This window comes from Ranitomeya imitator, chromosome 2 (assembly GCF_032444005.1).
Source record: "Ranitomeya imitator isolate aRanImi1 chromosome 2, aRanImi1.pri, whole genome shotgun sequence".
NCBI classification, from domain to species: domain Eukaryota; kingdom Metazoa; phylum Chordata; class Amphibia; order Anura; family Dendrobatidae; genus Ranitomeya; species Ranitomeya imitator.
Window position 1 is genome coordinate 219,685,276 of NC_091283.1, and position 26,906 is coordinate 219,712,181.

Sequence of the window (26,906 nt, forward strand, 5' to 3'; positions counted from 1 at the left end):
TTATTTCTCACTGCAAAATGCAAATACATTTATATAGTTTATACAATGGGATATTCTGGATTTTATTTTTGATATTCTATCTCTCAATGTTAAAATTAACCTACCCTTAAAATTATAGACTGTTCATGTCTTTGTCAGTGGGCAAGTAAAAAGGGCAGCACACTGCAGCGCCAAAACATGCAAACTTGAAAACACGAAATTTGAACTGCATTACTGCACTAGAAATATGAAAAATGAGAGCTTTTAGCGCATAAAAATGGCCATATTTATGTGTACCTCGTAGCCACTTTACGGCATCTCTCTTATACGAGGTCCTACTCTAAACCTACCTCGCTGAGAATAAACGTCTCCATCTGAATGGGTACATGTGACACCTCTTCTTGGACTCAAATTCTCACTCTCTGTGGAGGGGTATTAGACCTACTATAATTAAAACACCTGTGGCTAGGAGGCGGGAGTGCACGATCAGAAGGCTAGAGAATACATTTCAAAAACCTGACCTGCACATCCAAACATAGACTGAGTGTGAACAGGTGCTGAACCCAGAGTCGCCAACTCGTATATAGTCAAGTAAAAAGGGCAGCACACTGCAGCGCCAAAACATGCAAACTTGAAAACACGAAATTTGAACTGCATTACTGCACTAGAAATATGAAAAATGAGAGCTTTTAGCGCATAAAAATGGCCATATTTATGTGTACCTCGTAGCCACTTTACGGCATCTCTCTTATACGAGGTCCTACTCTAAACCTACCTCGCTGAGAATAAACGTCTCCATCTGAATGGGTACATGTGACACCTCTTCTTGGACTCAAATTCTCACTCTCTGTGGAGGGGTATTAGACCTACTATAATTAAAACACCTGTGGTTAGGAGGCGGGAGTGCACGATCAGAAGGCTAGAGAATACATTTCAAAAACCTGACCTGCACATCCAAACATAGACTGAGTGTGAACAGGTGCTGAACCCAGAGTCGCCAACTCGTATATAGTCAAGTAAAAAGGGCAGCACACTGCAGCGCCAAAACATGCAAACTTGAAAACACGAAATTTGAACTGCATTACTGCACTAGAAATGTGAAAAATGAGAGCTTTTAGCGCATAAAAATGGCCATATTTATGTGTACCTCGTAGCCACTTTACGGCATCTCTCTTATACGAGGTCCTACTCTAAACCTACCTCGCTGAGAATAAACGTCTCCATCTGAATGGGTACATGTGACACCTCTTCTTGGACTCAAATTCTCACTCTCTGTGGAGGGGTATTAGACCTACTATAATTAAAACACCTGTGGCTAGGAGGCGGGAGTGCACGATCAGAAGGCTAGAGAATACATTTCAAAAACCTGACCTGCACATCCAAACATAGACTGAGTGTGAACAGGTGCTGAACCCAGAGTCGCCAACTCGTATATAGTCAAGTAAAAAGGGCAGCACAATGCAGCGCCAAAACATGCAAACTTGAAAACACGAAATTTGAACTGCATTACTGCACTAGAAATATGAAAAATGAGAGCTTTTAGCTTTTATATACGAGTTGGCGACTCTGGGTTCAGTACCTGTTCACACTCAGTCTATGTTTGGATGTGCAGGTCAGGTTTTTGAAATGTATTCTCTAGCCTTCTGATCGTGCACTCCCGCCTCCTAGCCACAGGTGTTTTAATTATAGTAGGTCTAATACCCCTCCACAGAGAGTGAGAATTTGAGTCCAAGAAGAGGTGTCACATGTACCCATTCAGATGGAGACGTTTATTCTCAGCGAGGTAGGTTTAGAGTAGGACCTCGTATAAGAGAGATGCCGTAAAGTGGCTACGAGGTACACATAAATATGGCCATTTTTATGCGCTAAAAGCTCTCATTTTTCATATTTCTAGTGCAGTAATGCAGTTCAAATTTCGTGTTTTCAAGTTTGCATGTTTTGGCGCTGCAGTGTGCTGCCCTTTTTACTTGACTATATACGAGTTGGCGACTCTGGGTTCAGCACCTGTTCACACTCAGTCTATGTTTGGATGTGCAGGTCAGGTTTTTGAAATGTATTCTCCAGCCTTCTGATCGTGCACTCCCGCCTCCTAGCCACAGGTGTTTTAATTATAGTAGGTCTAATACCCCTCCACAGAGAGTGAGAATTTGAGTCCAAGAAGAGGTGTCACATGTACCCATTCAGATGGAGACGTTTATTCTCAGCGAGGTAGGTTTAGAGTAGGACCTCGTATAAGAGAGATGCCGTAAAGTGGCTACGAGGTACACATAAATATGGCCATTTTTATGCGCTAAAAGCTCTCATTTTTCATATTTCTAGTGCAGTAATGCAGTTCAAATTTCGTGTTTTCAAGTTTGCATGTTTTGGCGCTGCAGTGTGCTGCCCTTTTTACTTGACTATATACGAGTTGGCGACTCTGGGTTCAGCACCTGTTCACACTCAGTCTATGTTTGGATGTGCAGGTCAGGTTTTTGAAATGTATTCTCTAGCCTTCTGATCGTGCACTCCCGCCTCCTAGCCACAGGTGTTTTAATTATAGTAGGTCTAATACCCCTCCACAGAGAGTGAGAATTTGAGTCCAAGAAGAGGTGTCACATGTACCCATTCAGATGGAGACGTTTATTCTCAGCGAGGTAGGTTTAGAGTAGGACCTCGTATAAGAGAGATGCCGTAAAGTGGCTACGAGGTACACATAAATATGGCCATTTTTATGCGCTAAAAGCTCTCATTTTTCATATTTCTAGTGCAGTAATGCAGTTCAAATTTCGTGTTTTCAAGTTTGCATGTTTTGGCGCTGCAGTGTGCTGCCCTTTTTACTTGACTATATACGAGTTGGCGACTCTGGGTTCAGCACCTGTTCACACTCAGTCTATGTTTGGATGTGCAGGTCAGGTTTTTGAAATTTGTCAGTGGGCAAACTTACAAAATCAGCAAGGGATCAAATACTTATTTCCACCACTGTATGTCCCTCATACATATGTCCCTTATCCTGATATATACGTCCTTCACAGGGGCGGACACAGACAGCTTGGGGCCCCTATGCAGGAAATGTGTCTGGGCCCCTCCCCCACAGTATAACTAACTAAAGGGCAGTATTTTATGTTGTATATAAATAAAAAAAATAAGTACATAAAATACAAAAAACATAAATTGATTTAAAAAAAAACAAGTATAGAGCTGGAGATTTGAGCAGCAACTTACCTTCTTAAGTGTGTCCAGATGAACATTTATGGCGATTTCTGCCCTCAATTTGTCAGGTAGATTTTTCAGCACTTCTCTTTCATCCACTGTCTTTTTGTTAGTCCAAAGATAATCAAACCACCGGATAACCTTGGCCTCCAGATCTTTGCTCACCTTTCTAAATTGCATATAGTGTTTGATAGCATCGATCTTAGACTGGAACTCTGCCCTGGTTGCATTCATGTTAGAGATCATGGAACCAACATTTCCTACAATGGTAGCGAAGATCAAAACGCCAACGAGAAAATCAAAGATGACAAAAAGGTACTCTGTGTCTGTGACTGGTGGAGGGGTTTCTCCAATTGTAGTGAGTGTTAAAGTAGACCAGTATAAGCAGTAGACATATTCGCGGGTCAAGTAACCATACTCAGGATCAGTAACATTAGGATAGACCCAGGTGTCCTCCCCAAAGCCAATAGCTTTAGATATAGCATAATAAATGCAAGCATTCCAGTGGATAATGAGTAGAATGTACAGAACGAGGTTGAAGATCCGGAAGATGTTTGGGTAACTAGTTCGAGTCTCAGTTTGGTCAAAACATTCAAACATTCGCGGGAAATGTAGCAGCCGGTTAAAGCGAAGCTCTGGGCGGTGAATCCCCAGTCCAAGGTAGCCCAAGTCCGTGGGAAGTATGGAGATGACGTCTAGCTTAAACTGCAAGGTTCCGGTGTAACTGTCACTGAGCATCTTGGGGTCTCGGACAAGTAGTCCTTGCTCTAGGAATCCTGAGAAGAGGAGAAAAAAAAAAGAGGGAAGATCTGTACAGTTTATACATGTTTGAGTAGTTTCTATTTGGTTGTTGTAATAGTGATGTGCAAAATAATATCAGTGTGTTTAACAAGTGAGACAAAGCTGAATCCTGGTAATCGCATTTATTTCCCTATACACAGAGGCGCCGGGAGCTGCACATTCAACTCCAAATGGAAACATGAACAAAATATAAATATAAAAGGAATAATTGGCGGCTCAAAAAAATAGCAGTGTCTGCATTATCACTTACACATGGGAATATTTACAGAATAAACTGACATTTGTTTCCAGACTTCACTTTTCTGTTAATCACTGATGTAATAGTTAGTTGGATAACCATTATTTCTGATAGCTGCTTTACATCTGTTTGGCATGACGTCCCCTAACATCTGACACCACCGGACGGATATTCCAGCCCACACTGACTGCTCTACATTCTACACTTCTTTTGCATTTTTTATGTCGCTCCACAAATTTCCAATCGGATTGAGGTCTGAGGATTAAGCGGCCACTTCATAGCATCAACCTTGTAGGTCTGGAACCGGGATGTTGCTCGCTTGCCGGTGTGTTTGGGGTCGTTGTCCATTTCAAGGGCGTTTCTTCTTCAGCATAAGACAACATGGCCTCGTCCAGTATTGGGATATTCCCACTGGTCCATGGTGCCTGGTATGCGATAAATGGGCACAACTACGTGTATGAGAAACATCCCCAAACCATTCCGCTCACAGCTCCATGTTTTACAGTCTTCACAGTGTGTTCTGTGTTTATTGGTCGTCACACCAACTTTCTGCGGCCTTTATACCCAACAAGAACAATCTCGCTCTCATCTGTCCATAAAATGTTCCACCACTTCTCTTTATTCCAGTCTATGTGTTCTTTGGTAAACTGTAACCTTTGCAACATGTCTTCTTTTTTTTTTCATCAATAATACTTTACGAGGGTGTCTAGCTAATAGTCTGGCTTCACGTGGGCATTTTCTGATAATTATTGGACTCATCGGTATCTGAAGATCTGTGATCTCCCTTGATCATTGGACGCATCTTTGCCATTCTTGTGATTCTATCATCTATACCAGAGTTCCCCAACACCAGTCTTCAAGAGCCACCAATAGATCGTGTTTTCAGGATTTCCATAGTATGGCCCAGGTGATGGAATTGTTGCCTGTCTAGATGATGGAATTCTAACCTGGGCAATACTAAGGAAACCTTGAAAACATGACCCGTTGGTGGCTCTTGAGGACCGAACTTGGGGAACACTGATCTATGCAGATGGTTTTGTTTCTTTTCCTACTTCGTGTTTTGGGTGTTGTTTGCCAGTTGAAAGCATTGGAAATCTTTTTAGCTGAGCAGTCAATTATTCTCTACACTTTTTATGTTTTCCCCTCTACAATCAACTTCTTGATCAAAGTTCTTTCTCCTTCAGTACAATCTCAGGAGCCACTGACTTTACTCACTGAACGAGAGCTGAAACCAGCAGGTCAGACATTTGTTGCCCTTTTCTTCACATAATGGCCATGACTGACACCAGTTTCTTTACAGAATGAATGACCTCACTATGTGAACTCCGCACTTTTATTAATTAGCACCCCCCCCTTTCATTAACAGTCAGTTATGCCCAATTAGCAGCGTGCGTGCCATGACTGTTGATTCTGATGGTTGTCCATTATCGCCTACACCCAGTCATTCATTTTCTCCCATGTATTATGATCTTTAAGGCCAAAAACAGTAATTAAACCCAATAATGATGTTAGACTGCTATTATTTTGCACATAACTTTATGTAAAAGCTAATGATATAACAGTTCAGGTGCCAAAGAATGTCAAGTGAATATTTATACCGTGAAAAAAGGGTGAGTGCTACGTGCAAATGAATGTTCTGGACTCCTGTATCTTTTTCTCCAGCTTCTCGCAGCATTGTCAGTCTTCTCCTTCCATTCATTTCCCAGTTTGCCTCACTACTGTCCCCTGATATGGTCCTGATATGATAAAGGAAACCTGGCACCTCTGAAAATGATCTATACCTGCAGATATAGGGTTAATCTGAAGGTACACAGTGTTACCATGCTGCCTAGCAGCCTTGCCGAAAATGCTGATACCGGTAGAAAATGAACCTATGTCATCTCAGCTTTCAGTCATGGGAGCGTGCACAGATCGGCTACAGTCACTGCTCACCCGACCAATCACTATTCTATGAGCAGTGACTGTAAGCACGCTCTGGAACTTTTGGTTGACATCCGGCTCTGCAGTATATCCGTGCAAAGCGATCTGTCAATTAAAGTGTAGGGGTAAGCTTAAATCCTCCGCTCATAGGATTAGACTGTAGCCGCTCTGTGCATATCCCTATGACTGAAAGCTTGCAGCTTCCAGATGGAAATAAGTTAATTTTTTCCAGTAATCACCCTTTTAGCGCATCGGCTGTGCACTATTGTTTAAATCATAGCACGGCAGGAGCTGGTTAGATGCACCTGGATAGCTGTGACTAGAACCAGGCCATGTGATCACTGATCAGTCCGTTGGGGGAAGTTGACCAGAGTGGATTTGTATTGGAGCTGAAGAGAGACAAGCCAACATCTTTGAGAAGAAATTGTGTGCACCAAACAGCAAGTATCACTGGTTTCTATGGACAATAGCTGATTTATGTGACCGAACTGCGACTAGCTCAGCCATGTCTGCGTAGTCAGGGTCAGTGTTATTTAGGTAGTTCTTGGACAAGGCTAGGAATTTTATATTTATGGTTTTGTCTCCACTTCTGTGAAGCCAGTGGAAATGAAACATTATTCCATTTCTGATATGAAAACCCTGTGGCTTCACGTTCCAAGCGGCTAACAGAGAGATTGAACCCTTACGACTAGAGTTGAGCGACCTTGACCTTTTTAGAGTCGAGCCGGGTTTCGCGAAACCCGACTATCTCAAAAGTCGGGTCGAGTGAAATCGGCCGATTATGACGTAAAGTCGGGATCGACCGAAACACGAAACCCAATGCAAGTCAATGGGGCAGCATAGTCGGCAGTGAGTGGGGGCCAGGAAAACACCTAGAGTGCCCATTTTAATGTCAAAACCATCCATTCTTCTTAATGAAGCTTGTCAAGCGTAATTTACCTTATAATAATTGGAAGGCATTTGAAATTGGGGTTCATTTGGCTAAAGTTGTGGTGGGTAGGGCTGGTTCAAGTAATTAGTGGGCCCAGGAAATCTGGACCACGTCACGGCAGTGGAGCAGGGAGAGGTAAGTATTTCAACTTTGCAAGTGCTGTGAACCTGAGCAAGCAGGGGGGCCCACTCGTTGGCATTGGCACTGGCACAGGGCCCCTCAAAGTACAGCGGTGTGTTTGCACGGCGGGGGCGCCTCCCACCGGCAGCAACACTTTTGCGTACCATGAGAGGCCCTGTGCCAGTGACGTCGCCAACTAGTATTCCTCCCCCCACCTGATGAAGGAACCTGCACTTTCATCTGCACCTTCCTGTTTGTCCCCGTGTAAGGTGGTATGGTATGCGGGAAGGGGGTCCTGACTTTCAGCAGGGTCACAATCTTGCAGTGTAGCGTGCACGGGAAATGTTGCGTTATGGGTCAATGTACCAGCAGACTCATCTATCACTGGCTGGGCAATGGGCAGGATGAGGAGGAAACACAGATATAGGCCCAAAGAATAAAGTGGGCTAAATGCAGTTCAAAATTGGTAACACAGGACTAATCAGGGGGCATTGCAGTGGAGGACAACTGGAATGAGAGGCTGACACAGAGAGTAGGCCCAAATCAGTAAGTAGTCGAAATGCAGTTCAAAATTGGCAACAGTAGTAAACAGGCGGCACAGCTTTGTTCAGTGGAGGAGAACAGCAAGGAGTGGCAGACACCGATAGTAGGCCCCAACCCAACTAGTAGGCCAAATGCAGTCTAACATTAACAACTACTTAACGAGCGCCTGAAAACGGAATTTCAGGACAGGAAACCAGGAGAACAGCAAGGAGCGGCAGACACCGATAGTAGGCCCCAAACCAACTAGTACGCCAAATGCAGTTGTTCCGTTTAACCACAATTAATGAGAGCCTGAAGATAGAAGTTCAGGAAAGGCAACCTGGAGAACACCTTGGAGTGGAACACACCATCTCTCTACACCCCATACCCAATTTGTAGGTCTAATGCAGCGTAGTTTCCAACAACTACTAAACGAGAGCATGATGATCGAAGCATTGGCGAGGAAACCTGGGGAACACCTTGGAGTGGAACACACCATCTCTCTACACCCCATACCCAATTTGTAGGCCTAATGCAGCGTAGTTTCCAACAACTACTAAACGAGAGCATGATGATCGAAGCATTGGCGAGGAAACCTGGGGAACACCTTGGAGTGGAACACACCATCTCTCTACAGTGGAACACACCATCTCTCTACACCCCATACCCAATTTGTAGGCCTAATGCAGCGTAGTTTCCAACAACTACTAAACGAGAGCCGGAAGATCGAAGCTCAGGAAAGGCAACCTGGAGAACACCTTGGAGTGGAACACACCATCTCTCTACACCCCATACCCAATTTGTAGGCCCAATGCAGCGTAGTTTCCAACAACTACTAAACGAGAGCCGGAAGATCGAAGCAATGGAGAGGAAACCTGGGGAACACCTTGGAGTGTAACACACCATCTCTCTACACCCCATACCCAATTTGTAGGCCTAATGCAGCGTAGTTTCCAACAACTACTAAACGAGAGCCGGAAGATCGAAGCAATGGAGAGGAAACCTGGGGAACACATTGGAGTGTAACACACCATCTCTCTACACCCCATACCCAATTTGTAGGCCTAATGCAGCGTAGTTTCCAACAACTACTAAACGAGAGCCGGAAGATCGAAGCAATGGAGAGGAAACCTGGGGAACACCTTGGAGTGTAACACACCATCTCTCTACACCCCATACCCAATTTGTAGGCCTAATGCAGCGTAGTTTCCAACAACTACTAAACGAGAGCATGAAGATCGAAGCAATGGAGAGGAAACCTGGGGAACACCTTGGAGTGGAACACACCATCTCTCTACACCCCATACCCAATTTGTAGGCCTAATGCAGCGTAGTTTCCAACAACTACTAAACGAGAGCATGATGATCGAAGCATTGGCGAGGAAACCTGGGGAACACCTTGGAGTGGAACACACCATCTCTCTACAGTGGAACACACCATCTCTCTACACCCCATACCCAATTTGTAGGCCTAATGCAGCGTAGTTTCCAACAACTACTAAACGAGAGCCGGAAGATCGAAGCTCAGGAAAGGCAACCTGGGGAACACCTTGGAGTGGAACACACCATCTCTCTACACCCCATACCCAATTTGTAGGCCTAATGCAGCGTAGTTTCCAACAACTACTAAACGAGAGCCGGAAGATCGAAGCAATGGAGAGGAAACCTGGGGAACACCTTGGAGTGTAACACACCATCTCTCTACACCCCATACCCAATTTGTAGGCCTAATGCAGCGTAGTTTCCAACAACTACTAAACGAGAGCCGGAAGATCGAAGCAATGGAGAGGAAACCTGGGGAACACCTTGGAGTGTAACACACCATCTCTCTACACCCCATACCCAATTTGTAGGCCTAATGCAGCGTAGTTTCCAACAACTACTAAACGAGAGCATGAAGATCGAAGCAATGGAGAGGAAACCTGGGGAACACCTTGGAGTGGAACACACCATCTCTCTACACCCCATACCCAATTTGTAGGCCTAATGCAGCGTAGTTTCCAACAACTACTAAACGAGAGCATGATGATCGAAGCATTGGCGAGGAAACCTGGGGAACACCTTGGAGTGGAACACACCATCTCTCTACAGTGGAACACACCATCTCTCTACACCCCATACCCAATTTGTAGGCCTAATGCAGCGTAGTTTCCAACAACTACTAAACGAGAGCCGGAAGATCGAAGCTCAGGAAAGGCAACCTGGGGAACACATTGGAGTGGAACACACCATCTCTCTACACCCCATACCCAATTTGTAGGCCTAATGCAGCGTAGTTTCCAACAACTACTAAACGAGAGCCGGAAGATCGAAGCAATGGAGAGGAAACCTGGGGAACACCTTGGAGTGTAACACACCATCTCTCTACACCCCATACCCAATTTGTAGGCCTAATGCAGCGTAGTTTCCAACAACTACTAAACGAGAGCATGAAGATCGAAGCAATGGAGAGGAAACCTGGGGAACACCTTGGAGTGGAACACACCATCTCTCTACACCCCATACCCAATTTGCAGGCCTAATGCAGCGTAGTTTCCAACAACTACTAAACGAGAGCATGATGATCGAAGCATTGGCGAGGAAACCTGGGGAACACCTTGGAGTGGAACACACCATCTCTCTACAGTGGAACACACCATCTCTCTACACCCCATACCCAATTTGTAGGCCTAATGCAGCGTAGTTTCCAACAACTACTAAACGAGAGCCGGAAGATCGAAGCTCAGGAAAGGCAACCTGGGGAACACCTTGGAGTGGAACACACCATCTCTCTACACCCCATACCCAATTTGTAGGCCCAATGCAGCGTAGTTTCCAACAACTACTAAACGAGAGCCGGAAGATCGAAGCTCAGGAAAGGCAACCTGGGGAACACCTTGGAGTGTAACAAACCCTCTCTCTACACCACGGAAGGGCTGATTCTTAGGAAGGAAGGCTGTCGGAAAGAAGCAGGGCGCGTCCGAGGGTGATTATATTCTTATTAGGTATATACTCACCCTCGGACGCGCCCTGCTTCTTTATTTGTAATGAATGTTTATTTGCAATGTGGTTTTGACTTACTCTATTTTTTTGGTAAATAATGATTTTATTATTTTCATTGTTTTGCATCTTCTTGGCAATAATATAAAGAAGACGCGACAGGACAACACTCGGTGGATGCCATATCTGTGTTTAAAATTGAAAATACCTTTCAGTTAACTACTTGCAGGAGAAAGTTATTGTAGCTGGTGGCCATTTTTAGTACTGTACCAGATTTTTGTTGTATGTGTTTGTTTTTAATGTTAAAATGTCTGCATTTGATATCTCTCCAGTATTTTCTTTTTTATAAGCAAAATACTTATTTTTATATTTTCTGATGTTGGTTCCAGGGGTACACGGGCAGCAGTGGTGTGGTCAGTGGAGGCCTAGTGGAAGGAGTGACCGCAGACAGGCATCGAAGGCCTAAAATAATAACACATGGCTGTAGGCAATTTTAAATTGGTTCCAGGGGTACACGGGCAGCAGTGGTGTGGTCAGTGGAGGCCTAGTGAAAGGAGTGACCGCAGACAGGCATCGAAGGCCTAAAATAATAACACATGGCTGTAGGCAATTTTAAATTGGTTCCAGGGGTACACGGGCAGCAGTGGTGTGGTCAGTGGAGGCCTAGTGGAAGGAGTGACCGCAGACAGGCATCGAAGGCCTAAAATAATAACACATGGCTGTAGGCAATTTTAAATTGGTTCCAGGGGTACACGGGCAGCAGTGGTGTGGTCAGTGGAGGCCTAGTGGAAGGAGTGACCGCAGACAGGCATCGAAGGCCTAAAATAATAACACATGGCTGTAGGCAATTTTAAATTGGTTCCAGGGGTACACGGGCAGCAGTGGTGTGGTCAGTGGAGGCCTAGTGGAAGGAGTGACCGCAGACAGGCATCGAAGGCCTAAAATAATAACACATGGCTGTAGGCAATTTTAAATTGGTTCCAGGGGTACACGGGCAGCAGTGGTGTGGTCAGTGGAGGCCTAGTGGAAGGAGTGACCGCAGACAGGCATCGAAGGCCTAAAATAATAACACATGGCTGTAGGCAATTTTAAATTGGTTCCAGGGGTACATGGGCAGCAGTGGTGTGGTCAGTGGAGGCCTAGTGGAAGGAGTGACCGCAGACAGGCATCGAAGGCCTAAAATAATAACACATGGCTGTAGGCAATTTTAAATTGGTTCCAGGGGTACACGGGCAGCAGTGGTGTGGTCAGTGGAGGCCTAGTGGAAGGAGTGACCGCAGACAGGCATCGAAGGCCTAAAATAATAACACATGGCTGTAGGCAATTTTAAATTGGTTCCAGGGGTACACGGGCAGCAGTGATGTGGTCAGTGGAGGCCTAGTGGAAGGAGTGACCGCAGACAGGCATCGAAGGCCTAAAATAATAACACATGGCTGTAGGCAATTTTAAATTGGTTCCAGGGGTACACGGGCAGCAGTGGTGTGGTCAGTGGAGGCCTAGTGGAAGGAGTGACCGCAGACAGGCATCGAAGGCCTAAAATAATAACACATGGCTGTAGGCAATTTTAAATTGGTTCCAGGGGTACACGGGCAGCAGTGGTGTGGTCAGTGGAGGCCTAGTGGAAGGAGTCACCGCAGACAGGCATCGAAGGCCTAAAATAATAACACATGGCTGTAGGCAATTTTAAATTGGTTACAGGGGTACACGGGCAGCAGTGGTGTGGTCAGTGGAGGCCTAGTGGAAGGAGTGACCACAGACAGGCATCGAAGGCCTAACATAACAAAAATGTCAATACAATGGTATTGTCAGTGGCAGGCATTGAAGGATGTCAGCGCATAGACTAAACATTGGTGGAGCTGTGAGATAATTTTGCAAGTCGTAGAGCACTGTTTGAGCTGGGGTGGGGGGAAACTGTCTTGTGGCCGGCGGTACAGGCCCAGGGCCCCTCATATTACAACGGTGTGTCTGACGTTGGGTGCGCACCACCACCGCCAGAGACACTTTATTGTACTAGGAGGGACCCAGTGGCAGTGCCGTCGACCAAAAGCGGGCTCACCCACCTCTTCAGACAAACTGCACTCTCACGGGTGCTGTCGCCAAGTGTCGATACCACGGCCCCGTGTGGGGAGTTTGGCCATTTAGTGAGGTGTAAACATGTCGTATGCTGGACAATCAGGTGCAGAAAATTACGAGATTGGAAAAGGCATTCAGAATAGTCCACAGGCAAGACCTTTTCATAGGAAAGCTAGGTGTCAGCCGGGCAAGATGGGGCAAAAGATTTCGAAATCCAGTTGTGGTTCATTTTAATGAAGGTTAGATCATCTACATTTTGGGTAGCCAGACGAGTCCTTTTTTCTGTTAGTATTGAACCTGCAGCACTGAATACTCTTTCTGATAGGACACTAGCTGCCGGGCAAGCAAGCTCCTGCAATGCATATTTTGCGAATTCTGGCCAGGTGTCTAATTTTGATGCCCAGTAATCAAATGGGAATGACGGTTGAGGGAGAACATCGATAAGGGATGAAAAATAGTTTGTAACCATACTGGACAAATGTTGTCTCCTGTCACTTTGAATTGATGCTGCAGTACCTGTCCTGTCTGCGGTCATAGCAAAATCACTCCACAACCTGGTCAGAAAACCCCTCTGGCCAACGCCACTTCTGATTTCTGCCCCTCTAACTCCTCTGGTCTGCTGGCCCCTGCAGCTCGTGTGAGAACGATCACGGGCGCTGTGTGCAGGGAATGCCAGAAGCAAACGGTCAACAAGAGTTGATTGTTTGGTTGCTAATATTAGTTCCAAGATCTCATGTGGCATTATATTTTGCAATTTGCCTTTATAGCGAGTATCAAGGAGGCAGGCCAACCAGTAATCGTCATCATTCATCATTTTAGTTATGCGTGTGTCCCTTTTGAGGATACGTAAGGCATAATCCGCCATGTGGGCCAAAGTTCCAGTTCTCAAATCTGCGGTTGTGCTTGGTTGAGGGGCAGTTTCAGGCAAATCCACGTCACTTGTGTCCCTCAAAAAACCAGAACCCGGCCTTGCCGCGCCACCAATTTCCAGTGGCCCCGGAAAAGCTTCCTCATTAAAAATATCATCCCCATCATCCTCCTCGTCCTCCTCCTCCTCTTCGCCCGCTACCTCGTCCTGTACACTGCCCTGGCCAGACAATGGCTGACTGTCATCAAGGCTTTCCTCTTCCTCAGCTGCAGACGCCTGATCCTTTATGTGCGTCAAACTTTGCATCAGCAGACGCATTAGGGGGATGCTCATGCTTATTATGGCGTTGTCTGCACTAACCAGCCGTGTGCATTCCTCAAAACACTGAAGGACTTGACACATGTCTTGAATCTTCGACCACTGCACACCTGACAACTCCATGTCTGCCATCCTACTGCCTGCCCGTGTATGTGTATCCTCCCACAAAAACATAACAGCCCGCCTCTGTTCACACAGTCTCTGAAGCATGTGCAGTGTTGAGTTCCACCTTGTTGCAACGTCTATGATTAGGCGATGCTGGGGAAGGTTCAAAGAACGCTGATAGGTCTGCATACGGCTGGAGTGTACGGGCGAACGGCGGATATGTGAGCAAAGTCCACGCACTTTGAGGAGCAGGTCGGATAACCCCGGATAACTTTTCAGGAAGCACTGCACCACCAGGTTTAAGGTGTGAGCCAGGCAAGGAATGTGTTTCAGTTGGGAAAGGGAGATGGCAGCCATGAAATTCCTTCCGTTATCACTCACTACCTTGCCTGCCTCAAGATCTACAGTGCCCAGCCACGACTGCGTTTCTTTCTGCAAGAACTCGGACAGAACTTCCGCGGTGTGTCTGTTGTCGCCCAAACACTTCATAGCCAATACAGCCTGCTGACGTTTGCCAGTAGCTGCCCCATAATGGGAGACCTGGTGTGCAACAGTGGCAGCTGCGAATGGAGTGGTTGTGCGACTGCGGTCTGTGGACGAGCTCTCGCTTCTGCAGGAGGACGAAGAGGAGGAGGAGGGGGTGCGAACGGCTACAGCCAATTGTTTCCTAGACCGTGGGCTAGGCAGAACTGTCCCAAACTGCTGTCCCCTGTGGACCCTGAATCCACCACATTTACCCAGTGTGCCGTGATGGACACGTAACGTCCCTGGCCATGCCTACTGGTCCATGCATCTGTTGTCAGGTGCACCTTTGTGCTCACAGATTGCCTGAGTGCATGGACGATGCGCTCTTTAACATGCTGGTGGAGGGCTGGGATGGCTTTTCTGGAAAAAAAGTGTCGACTGGGTAGCTCGTAGCGTGGTACAGCGTAGTCCATCAGGGCTTTGAAAGCTTCGCTTTCAACTAACCGGTAGGGCATCATCTCTAACGAGATTAGTCTAGCTATGTGTGCGTTCAAACCCTGTGTACGCGGATGCGAGGCTAAGTACTTCCTTTTTCTAACCATAGTCTCATGTAGGGTGAGCTGGACTGGAGAGCTGGAGATCGTGGAACTAGCGGGGGTGCCGGTGGACATGGCAGACTGAGAGACGGTGGGAGATGGTATTGTTGCCACCAGTGCCCTAGATGCAGTGTTTCCTACTACGAAACTGGTGATTCCCTGACCCTGACTGCTTTGGCCTGGCAATGAAACCTGCACAGATACTGCAGGTGGTGCGGAAAATGGTGGCCCTACACTGCCGGAAGGGATGTTGCGTTGCTGACTAGCTTCATTGGCCGAGGGTGCTACAACCTTAAGGGACGTTTGGTAGTTAGTCGTCCAGGCTTGCAAATGCATGGTGGTTAAATGTCTATGCATGCAACTTGTATTGAGACTTTTCAGATTCTGTCCTCTGCTTAAGGTAGTTGAACATTTTTGACAGATGACTTTGCGCTGATCAATTGGATGTTGTTTAAAAAAATGCCAGACTGCACTCTTTCTAGCATCGGATACCTTTTCAGGCATTGCAGACTGAGCTTTAACCGGATGGCCACGCTGTCCTCCAACAGGTTTTGGCTTTGCCACGCGTTTTGGGCAAGATACGGGCCCGGCAGATGGAACCTGTTGCGATGTTGATGCCTGCTGCGGCCCTTCCTCCTCCGCTTCAGAACTGCTGCCGCCTGCACCCTGTTCCCCCAATGGCTGCCAATCGGGGTCAATAACTGGGTCATCTATTACCTCTTCTTGTAGCTCGTGTGCAACTTCGTCTGTGTCACCGTGTCGGTCGGTGGTATAGCGTTCGTGATGGGGCAACATAGTCTCATCAGGGTCTGATTCTTGATCATTACCCTGCGAGGGCAATGTTGTGGTCTGAGTCAAAGGACCAGCATAGTAGTCTGGCTGTGGCTGTGCATCAGTGCACTCCATGTCAGATTCAACTTGTAATGGGCATGGACTGTTAACTGCTTCACTTTCTAAGCCAGGGACGGTATGTGTAAAGAGCTCCATGGAGTAACCCGTTGTGTCGCCTGCTGCATTCTTCTCTGTTGTTGTTTTTGCTGAAGAGGACAAGGAAGCGACTTGTCCCTGACCGTGAACATCCACTAACGACGCGCTGCTTTGACATTTACCAGTTTCACGAGAGGAGGCAAAAGAGCTAGAGGCTGAGTCAGCAAGATAAGCCAAAACTTGCTCTTGCTGCTCCGGCTTTAAAAGCGGTTTTCCTACTCCCAGAAAAGGGAGCGTTCGAGGCCTTGTGTAGCCAGACGACGAACCTGGCTCCACAGCTCCAGACTTAGGTGCAATATTTTTTTTCCCACGACCAGCTGATGCTCCACCACTACCACTACCCTCATTACCAGCTGACAATGAACGCCCCCGGCCACGACCTCTTCCACCATACTTCCTCATTGTTTTAAAAACGTAAACAAACTAACGGTATTTGTTGCTGTCACACAAATTACACGGTGAGCTATAACTTCAGTATGATTTAGCTACCCCTTTACAGGTGAGTGAGACCACAACGAAAATCAGGCACAATGTTACACACTCTGTTGTTGGTGGCAACAAATGAGAGAGATGCCACACACGCAGGACTGTCACTGAAGCACAAATGTAAATATTAATCTCCCACTGATTTGATTTTTTTTTTTTTTTTAAGGGAGACTTTAGGAAAAAAAATAATAGAATAAAATGATTTTTTCAGGAAGAATTTAGAAACCAAATAAAATAAAATGATTTTTTCAGGGAGAATTTAGAAAACAAAACAAAAAAAGGCTTTCTATGGCCCACTGAGTGAGAGATGACGCACACAGGAGTCAGGAGTGGCACACAAGCCCAGAGGCCAATATTTATCTCCCACTGATTGATGTAGTGATTTTTTCAGGTAGATTTTGGAACCCAAATCAAGCTAAAAAAAATAAAGGGCTTTCTATGGCCCACAATTGGAGAGAGAGAGAGAGATGGCACACCCAGGAGTCAAGACTGGCACACAAGCAGAAAGGGCAATATTAATCTCCCACTGATTTGTTTTTTTTTTGTTTTTTTTCAGGGAGACTTTGGGAAAAAAAAAATAGAATAAAATGATTTTTTCAGGAAGAATTTAGAAACCAAATAAAATAAAATGATTTTTTCAGGGAGAATTTAGAAAACAAATAAAACAAAAAAAGGCTTTCTATGGCCCACTGAGTGAGAGATGACGCACACAGGAGTCAGGAGTGGCACACAAGCCCAGAGGCCAATATTTATCTCCCACTGATTGATGTAGTGATTTTTTCAGGTAGATTTTGGAACCCAAATCAAGCTAAAAAAATAATAGGCTTTCTATGGCCCACAATTGGAGAGAGAGAGAGAGATGGCACACCCAGGAGTCAAGACTGGCACACAAGCAGAAAGGGCAATATTAATCTCCCACTGATTTGTTTTTTTTTTTTTTTTTTTCAGGGAGACTTTAGGAAAAAAAAAAATAGAATAAAATGATTTTTTCAGGAAGAATTTAGAAACCAAAGAAAATAAAATGATTTTTTCAGGGAGAATTTAGAAAACAAATAAAACAAAAAAAGGCTTTCTATGGCCCACTGAGTGAGAGATGACGCACACAGGAGTCAGGAGTGGCACACAAGCCCAGAGGCCAATATTTATCTCCCACTGATTGATGTAGTGATTTTTTCAGGTAGATTTTGGAACCCAAATCAAGCTAAAAAAATAATAGGCTTTCTATGGCCCACAATTGGAGAGAGAGAGAGAGAGATGGCACACCCAGGAGTCAAGACTGGCACACAAGCAGAAAGGGCAATATTAATCTCCCACTGATTTGTTTTTTGTTTTTTGTTTTTCAGGGAGACTTTAGGAAAAAAAAAATAGAATAAAATGATTTTTTCAGGAAGAATGTAGAAACCAAAGAAAATAAAATGATTTTTTCAGGGAGAATTTAGAAAACAAATAAAACAAAAAAAGGCTTTCTATGGCCCACTGAGTGAGAGATGACGCACACAGGAGTCAGGAGTGGCACACAAGCCCAGAGGCCAATATTTATCTCCCACTTTTTTTTTTTTGTTCCAGGGAAAATTTATAAACCCAATAAAAAAAATAATAAATAGGCTTTCTATGGCCCACTATCTGAGAGACAGAGAGAGATGGCACGCTTAGGACTGGCACACAAGCCCAAAGGCCAATATTAATCTCCCTTTTTTTTTTAAGGGAGAATTTATAAAACCAAAAAAAAATAAATAAATAGGCTTTCTATGGCCCACTATTTGTGAGAGAGATGGCACGCTCAGGACTGGCACACAAGCCCAGAGGCCAATATTAATCTCCCACTTTTTTTTTTTTTTTCCAGGGAAAATTTATAAACCCAATAAAAAAAAATAAAAATAAATAGGCTTTCTATGGCCCACTATCTGAGAGAGAGAGATGGCACGCTTAGGACTGGCACACAAGCCCAAAGGCCAATATTAATCTCCCACTGATTGATTTATTGATTTTTTCAGGTAGAATTTAGAACCCAAATAAAGCAAAAAAAAAATAAAAATGGGCTTTCTATGGCCCACTGAGTGAGTGATGATGCACACAGGAGTCAGGAGTGGCACACAAGCCCTGAGGCCAATATTTTTCTCCCACTGATTGATGTAGTGATTTTTTCAGGTAGATTTTATAACCCAAATCAAGCAAAAAAAAAAATAGGCTTTCTATGGCCCACTGAGTGAGAGATGACACAGACAGGGATGGCACTCTAGCAGAAATGTCAATCTTAATCTCCCACAAAAAAAAAAAAAAAAACAGGGAGTGTCCTTCAATTACTATCTCCCTGCAGTAATCTCAGCCAGGTATGGCAGGCAGCAATAAGGAGTGGACTGATGCACAAATTAAATAAAAAGTGTGTACAAACCAAAAAGATAGCTGTGCAGAAAGGAAGGAACAAGAGGATTTGTGCTTTGAAAAAAGCAGTTGGTTTGCACAGTGGCGTACACACAGCAATGCAGCTATCAGGGAGCCTTCTAGGGCAGCCCAATGAGCCACAGCGCTGAGGAAAAAAAAAAAAATGTAGCTTCCACTGTCCCTGCACACCGAAGGTGGTGTTGGGCAGTGGAAATCGCTACAGCACAAGCGGTTTGGTGGTTAATGGACCCTGCCTAACGCTATCCCTGCTTCTGACGAAGCGGCAGCAACCTCTCCCTAAGCTCAGATCAGCAGCAGTAACATGGCGGTCGGCGGGAACACCCCTTTATAGCCCCTGTGACGCCGCAGACAGCAAGCCAATCACTGCAATGCCCTTCTCTAAGATGGTGGGGACCAGGACCTATGTCATCACGCTGCCCACACTCTGCGTTTACCTTCATTGGCTGAGAAATGGCGCTTTTCGCGTCATTGAAGCGCGACTTTGGCGCGAAAGTCACGTACCGCATGGCCGACCCCGCACAGGGGTCGGATCGGGTTTCATGAAACCCGACTTTGCCAAAAGTCGGCGACTTTTGAAAATGAACGACCCGTTTCGCTCAACCCTACTTACGACCTTTAGATTAACTCCATAGGTAGAGTTTTCCATTGTTTCTGGTTACTTTTTATGTGTCAAATATCTCTCCCTATAATTTGCTTTCATTTTGTGGCAATCTTTTTGGAACATAAATATTTTGAGTCACATTCTCACTGGGACGTCGCCTGTCCCATCGTGGTTTGACCCGCCACTCTGATAATAGGGAAATGTGCAGGTTTTGAATAGTTATAACTCTTTTATATTTGCTGTAAAACTAGTTATTGTACAAGGGAGCGAAAAATATAAAGAAAAAAAAACATAGATTACCAGTACGAAAGCGAATAATGATGTCAATGATGTATATAACGTCACAGACGTAGTCCAGCGTGAGCCACACTATTATAAAGCTGGTCTGAAGGTCGTCAAAGCATGCCCTAAAATAAAAATAAAAAACAGCAATTATCACAGAGGCTTTGGTTAAAATGCCAAAAGGTGGGAAAATCAATTTGCAATGTGTCTTTAATTAAAATACAACAATAAAATCTCCAGATATTTAGAGGGTTGTCTGCGCTAAGGGGCCGACTGTCACAGCTAAGTGTCGTGCTCCTCCGCCATTGATCTCCGTTAGCCGATGTTATTTAGCTGGCCTCGTTTTTGGGAATGATGAATAGTTTGATTGTAGCGGGGGTCAAGCAGAGAGTCCGTTTAATTATATGACTGAGAATGTCCATCAGTGATAAATGTGTATCACTGTGCCAAAATGAGCATTATCACTGACAAATTAGATATTATGTTCATATGTCTACATTAGTACATGTATTTAAAGGAAATCTGTCAGCAGGCAATGTAATCTGTGAGCATCATAATGCAATGCAAGAGACCCTGATTCCAGTGATGTGTCACTTACTGGGCTGTGTTTTTGCTGTTTCACTACAATCAGTATTTTATCAGCAGGAGATTATCATTACTCGTGCTTCCTAGTCCAAACACGCCCCCACCATTCTCTGTCACTATACAATGTGCACCAGAAGCTGCCAATCAGCGGTGTGGGTGGGGTTATACCCAGCTCAGTATCCTGAGCTCTGCTCAATCTGCAACAGAGAAAACTGTGATTCCAATCTGGAGCGCCCCCAGACGCAGGGCCACAGGTTACTCGGTACCGGTCCTCTCTGTCTCAGTTCTGGGGTTGTCATGGTGGCTGGACCCGGTCCGCGACCCTGCTAAGGGGCGTCCAATAAAAGGGATGATGGAAGTCAGCTAATGCTTCGTGATGCCACCTGTGGTGTTCGGCCAGGGAGACCGACGCTGCTTAGGGGTCCGCTGGGGTGATGGAATGGCAGCTAGATGGTATACCTTCCCACAGGTGAAGTATGTCCCCAGGGCTTCCCAGTAGTGTAGATGGCGATGTTGTGAGGTGCAGTCAATAACGAGGACACAAGGTTGCAGTCTCTTTACCTCTTTACTGAAGGCTTCAAGATCCTCAATCCAGAGCACTGTTAACAGGGCTGTCTGAGACCGGCCGGTCCGAAGGCACATCCAGAGTTCCCCTTTGCAGGTGGAAATCGTGGCCTACCACTAGCGCCTGTGTGTTGTAGTGCTTCCCTGCTGAGCATTCGGGATAGTCCTCACAACTTCTATTCTCATTCGTTCCAGTTCTTTCTAGTTCTTTCTATTCTCCGTCCCCCAGGTTTGTTATGGCTAGGACGCACCCGTTTGACGGGAAGGCTCGGAGCTCTTCCGGGACCCTAGAGATGCCCCTCTCCACGCGTTGCCCCCTATGTCTGCTTAGGTGCTGTAAGGTAGACAGCCAACCTATAATTAACTGTCCTGCAGTATTGGAAGTAAGGCATAAAGTCAGTTACTTCCTCGGTGTTCCGGGCACCGGCTACGCGCCTCAGTAGGATGTTGCCGTTCTCCGGGCACGACTCCTACTGGTTCTCCTTTGTGCTTTGATCTCGTTTCTCACTGTCCACAATATCCTTAGCTTCGTGTCCTTTCTTTGGAGGCCGCCACAGGGTGACGCAGGCGCGGCTCCGTAACGTTCTATCCTTGTCGCTAGGTACCTGTCAGGTTCCCACGCCTGACAGGGACCCCCCTGAATCTTCCCCCGCAACACCCCCTGCCACGGGATGTTGCCTGAACAAAACCCAGTCAGCTTCTGACTAACTTCCTATCCAACCCCTAGTTTTACCATTGTGAGGAGTGGCCTAATAAATAAAACCCTTTGCTCCCCCTAGTGGCCGGAGTGTGAAGTGTACTGTGTGCTGTTGATACCTGGTCGGATGAACTCCTTTAGTGCCATCAGACGTACCATCACTCCCCTTAGTGGCAGAGCGTCATACTGCAACGACCAGGTCTCTGGGGCGCTGCAAATCCAATTGCTGCACTCAGTAAACTAAGTGACACATCGCTGGAATCAGGGTCGCTGTCCCTACATCACGCTGCTTAGTAGGCAGAATGAGCCTTCCGTAATAGGCAGAATGAGCCTTCCATAATAGACAGGATGATCCTTCCGTAGTAGGCAGAATGAGCCTTCCATAGTGGGCAGAATGAACCTTCCATAGTAGGCAGAATGAGCCTTCCGTAATAGGCAGAATGAGCCTTCCATAATAGGCAGGATGATCCTTCCGTAGTAGGCAGAATGAGCCTTCCATAATAGGCAGGATGATCCTTCCGTAGTAGGCAGAATGAGCCTTCCATAGTAGGCAGAATTAGCCTTCCGTAGTAGGCAGAATGAGCCTTCCATAATAGGCAGGATGAGTCTTCCATAGTAGGCAGAATGAGCCTTCCATAATAGGCAGGATGAGTCTACCATAGTAGGCAGAATTTAGCCTTCCGTAATAGTCAGGATGAGCCTTCCATAGTAGGCAGGATGATCCTTCCATAGTAGGCAGAATGAGCCTTCCATAGTAGGCAGGATGATCCTTCCATAGTAGGCAGAATGAGCCTTCCATAGTAGGCAGGATGATCCTTCCATAGTAGGCAGAATGAGCCTTCCATAGTAGGCAGAATAAGTCTTCCATAGTAGGCAGAATTTAGCCTTCCGTAATAGTCAGGATGAGCCTTCCATAGTAGGCAGGATGATCCTTCTGTAGTAGGCAGAATGTGCCTTCCATAGTAGGCAGGATAAGCCTTCCATAATAGGCGGAATGAGCCTTCCGTAATAGGCAGAATGAGCCTTCCATAGTAGGCCGAATGAGTCTTCCATAGTAGGCAGGATAAGCCTTCCACAATAGGCGGAATGAGCCTTCCATAGTAGGCAGAATGAATCTTCTGTGGTAGGCAGGATGAGCCTTCCATAATAGGCAGAATGATCTTTCTATAGTAGGCTTGTTCTTTGCAGCAGATCTCTGCTCTTCCCAAATATGTACATATGCATTAATAATTCACGTTTGCAATGGTAACCCAGGCAAAACAGCCCTTTTTCAAGATACTTCAATGTTAATGAGGACCTGCCACTAGTGCCAAAAATTTAGTTAAATACCTTGCACATATATCCCTGAGCTCCCCTGATTCTGACACTGTTTTCTGCTGCATCACATTATTGCAGAGATATTCACACAATAGTATCTTTTGGAGTACAATATGTGAAGTCTCTGCTTGCAGGTCAACTGGGCGTTTCTTCATAGTCTTCTCTGGGGACGTGTGCTTTCACCCTTCTCACCCAGATGTTGCAGCCAAGCTGTGATTGGCAGCATCTGTGAAGGAGGGGTAAAATAGCACGCCCCCAGAGAGGATGCTGAAAACATGCCCAGATGTCTACAAGCAGAGATTTCACATACTGCTCTCCAAAAGAAACAAATATAAATATCTATGCAATGGAGTGAAACAACTTAATATTGAAAAGAGTGGCCGAGTCAGGGGAGACTAGGGATTTTTTTTGTAAGGTATGTAACTCAGTTTTTTTGAGCAAGTGATAGGTCCTCTTTAAGGAGTTTGAAAAGCAAACTTACCTGACAACTAGTAAAAACCAATTATATAGCACAGGTAAAGAAATGACAAGGAGCCAACGATAGTACCATTTTCCAGAAGGGTCAACTACGAGCCTCTCCGATAACTTCAACCTGGTCACACAAAAAAATAGTGACTTGTCTTATGAAGGAAATTAATTTGATAACGTCTTAATTTTTATGAGATCATTGGCATAATCATACTGGAGAAAAGGACTTCAGATATTCAGATACTGGCATGAACCACTAAACAACAAGAAGTGATATTTGTAACTTACCGATGGCTCGTCTTGTTTTGAGCATTTGTGCCTTGATCCTTTTTCTCTTTACCGGTGTTACCTTCTGTGTTTTGCTGTTCAGGCCCTCGGAACCGGTCCAGAAAGGAGTCAGGTCTCTGTTCTTGGTCTCGCAGACTCTTATGGGCCCATTCTCGTAGGACCACAACTAAACGCACTATCCTGCAAACGATTAACAGAACTTTCAGTGGTTGTGGAACTCTCCCGACATGTAAACAGGCAAAAATAATAACAAAAGGAGCCCTGTGGACTGAAAGCTTCATATACCGTGAAAAAGAAAATATGTGCTGCTATGAAACTGAGCCCACATGAGAAAAGATCAGGAGGAACAAGATGATTAGTCTGGATGCTTATCGTTGACTGCTCATGATTGACACTGCAATTTCCTAAGGAATGAATGATTGCAGAAATCATAGTGACCCCGAGACTTTTCCAATAACTGGTGAGGTTCTTTTGATGTTCAGAATGGTCTATCCTACATACCTGGACAATGCACCTCTCCCTCTAAAAGACGCCCGTGACACAACATCACCGTTATCTTGGGAAATAACTCTTTGCAGTTCTGAAGAAGTGTCATCACACACAGACAATGCCCTATTAGACAGAAATAAGAAAGGGAAGATTACCCATGCCTAGATGCAGAATATTTGGTAACAATTGCCATGTTTGCTATTGCTTGTGTTGTTACATGAATAAACTGTAATATGTACCACCTGGAAACCATATAATAAGTAATCAGCTCTCAAGTACTAACTGTGTGATCAGCAGGGAGAGATAAACTATAGGAAACGTAGAAAACCTAACCTTCATTAATGCCATTAAAAGAAATAAACCTAGAGTAGATGATCAAATTTATACCGACCGACCTTCATAAACATATAAAGTGCAAGTGCACATAATAGCCAGTGCACATAAAAAATGGTTCAATCTCACCCATATGTTTTGATGAGATGCATTACCCCCAAGGTCTAGTCAGGAAGGAGAAGCTACACAATGGAATTTGGCACTAAAGTACTCTGTCGTGCCCCATGTAATACACCTGCCTTTAGGAGGGCAGTACCCAAGTGTGGCAATGCCTGATATAGTACCCCAAAGTACCCCTCCCTATGTGTTTCCTCCTCGGTATCAAGGAAATAGGGATAAAACGTTCAGAGGTGAAAAATCCATCTAATCTCTCAATGTAATAGCTATTTATCAAAATTGCTTCCTCTTCTAGATGGTTTAATCTTCTCAATCCCTATGAAATTGTTAGCTCAAGTGTTGTCATGATGTTCCTGGTTGATGCACCTAGCAATAGATGTACCCGATTCATTCCGGATATCTCCCAGATGTTCCCCCCATGCTTCTCCTGAATTCTCTAATATTCTTCATATTCAATACCAGCCCCTTGGTCTCACTGGGAGCCGTGTATCCATGTTTGGTGGTGACATGATGTGACTGTGTTAAACACCGTCCCCAATGGAACGAATCTTACGGTACGTGATCAAGGGTGGCACACCTGCAAAATCACAAATGTCATCATCCATTTTGAGAACCGCAGAATGTTTTTTGAGGATCTCCCTAACTAGTGGTGCCCCATTATCAAAAGTAGAGATTAGGTGGATATGTCTATCCTGTATCCCTGTTTTGTCACGAGGTGTTAGGAGTCCCTCTCTCTTCTGTTTCAGTGAATAATGGTACAGCTTCCCTCAATACCGGTCTGGATGTCCCCTCATCAAGAACCTCTGTCTTAGGTTCCCGAATTTGTTTATAAAGTCCCTTTTGTCAAAGCAATTTCGTCTCAGCTGCAAATATTGGCCTTTAGGGATATCTCTTTTTTTGTCAGTTCGGATGGTGGCTGTCCCATCTTGAAAGCACATTTGTTGATGGGGGCTTCCGGTAAATGGTAGTAGTTAGTGTTCCATTTCGATGTTTCATGATCAATTGGAGTTTAATTGCATTGATCTCGTGAGTGACTTTAAATCCAATAGAATTGTTATTCAAGAATTGTACAAATAACACAAAAGCCTCACGTGTGCCCTCCATGGAGTGAAAACGTTGTCTATGAATCTTACCCACAGGTCCATGTGTGTGGTAAACTTAACAGTGACTTCAGTGAAAACCTAACGTATCCTCCCACCAGCCCAGGAACAGGTTGGCATGAGTCAAGGTTGTCTTGAGTATCCTTGAATTTGTTCTGGCCAATTATTTCTTTACCTTTCATGGGAAAATCTACCACCAGCTCAGGGGCACGGCTATGGGAAGCAACTGTGTTCCTAGTTATGCCAACCTGTTCCTGGCCGTGATGGTGGTCTGGACCAGATGGAGAAGACCAACATCTGTGAGTAATGTACTGTAATCCCTCATACGGTCTGAGGAACCCCTACATCTTTATTGTAAGGTGGTAATATAGGGTTTTATACCCAGTAACAGAATTATCAACTGCTGATGTGCCCACAATACCCGTTTGCCCCTCTCACCACTTTCGTTGACCCATGTGTTAACGATGGTTATGGTTGGGTCAGGGTCCTTGCCGGTATGGGGCCCTTACATCTATGATGGAAGCCCTGCTCCTGGTCATAAGGACAAACCAGTCTGTAGCTTGTCCATTACAGCTGCTAGTATGTCCATGTCTGTACAAAGAGACCTTCATGTTTTCACACTGGATGTCAACCAATGCCTATACTGTATAAGATTATGGTTGCAAACTTTTTTTTGGAGTTCCACAAACCAGAGCCTAGTGTGTAAGACTAGGTTTACATTAGACTACAGCATGAAATCGCTTATTTACTTACCTACTGCCACAATTGTCTGCTGACTCCAATTCATTTGTTTCACTGGGTGTCTTAATGGCCAAACGTGGGTGTAAATTGGGAGAGGAGTTCTTGTGCCCATTTATCTGTCCAGTCATCCTCCATGGGAACACTTGGAAACACGGCTTTCAAGACTACAGATGGCCAACTGTATGAATAAACAGATATTAAACCACGTGAAATAGATATTATAAGAATGGCCCAATAGAGTAACACTGCGCTGGTATCATTCCTAGGAATGTTCGTTTCAAGATAATAAAGCAGTTTTTTCACCCAACGAACGAGCACAACGCTTGTTTGTTGGGTGAAACAAT

General features: G+C 45.1%; 1 protein-coding gene across 1 annotated transcript in view; it reads right to left on the reverse strand.

Moving 5' to 3' along the window:
* Nucleotides 1-26,906, reverse strand: part of CNGA2 (cyclic nucleotide gated channel subunit alpha 2) — a 72,563-nt gene that overhangs the window by 7,043 nt on the left and 38,614 nt on the right. The window contains exons 3-8 of the mRNA XM_069748620.1: nucleotides 26,575-26,748; nucleotides 24,284-24,394; nucleotides 23,783-23,962; nucleotides 23,508-23,618; nucleotides 19,882-19,988; nucleotides 3,181-3,944 (exon numbers count right to left, since the gene is read on the reverse strand). Of these exons, the coding sequence (XP_069604721.1) occupies nucleotides 3,181-3,944; nucleotides 19,882-19,988; nucleotides 23,508-23,618; nucleotides 23,783-23,962; nucleotides 24,284-24,394; nucleotides 26,575-26,690 (1,389 nt within the window). The 5' untranslated portion in view covers nucleotides 26,691-26,748. The remainder of the gene's footprint in view (nucleotides 1-3,180; nucleotides 3,945-19,881; nucleotides 19,989-23,507; nucleotides 23,619-23,782; nucleotides 23,963-24,283; nucleotides 24,395-26,574; nucleotides 26,749-26,906) is intronic.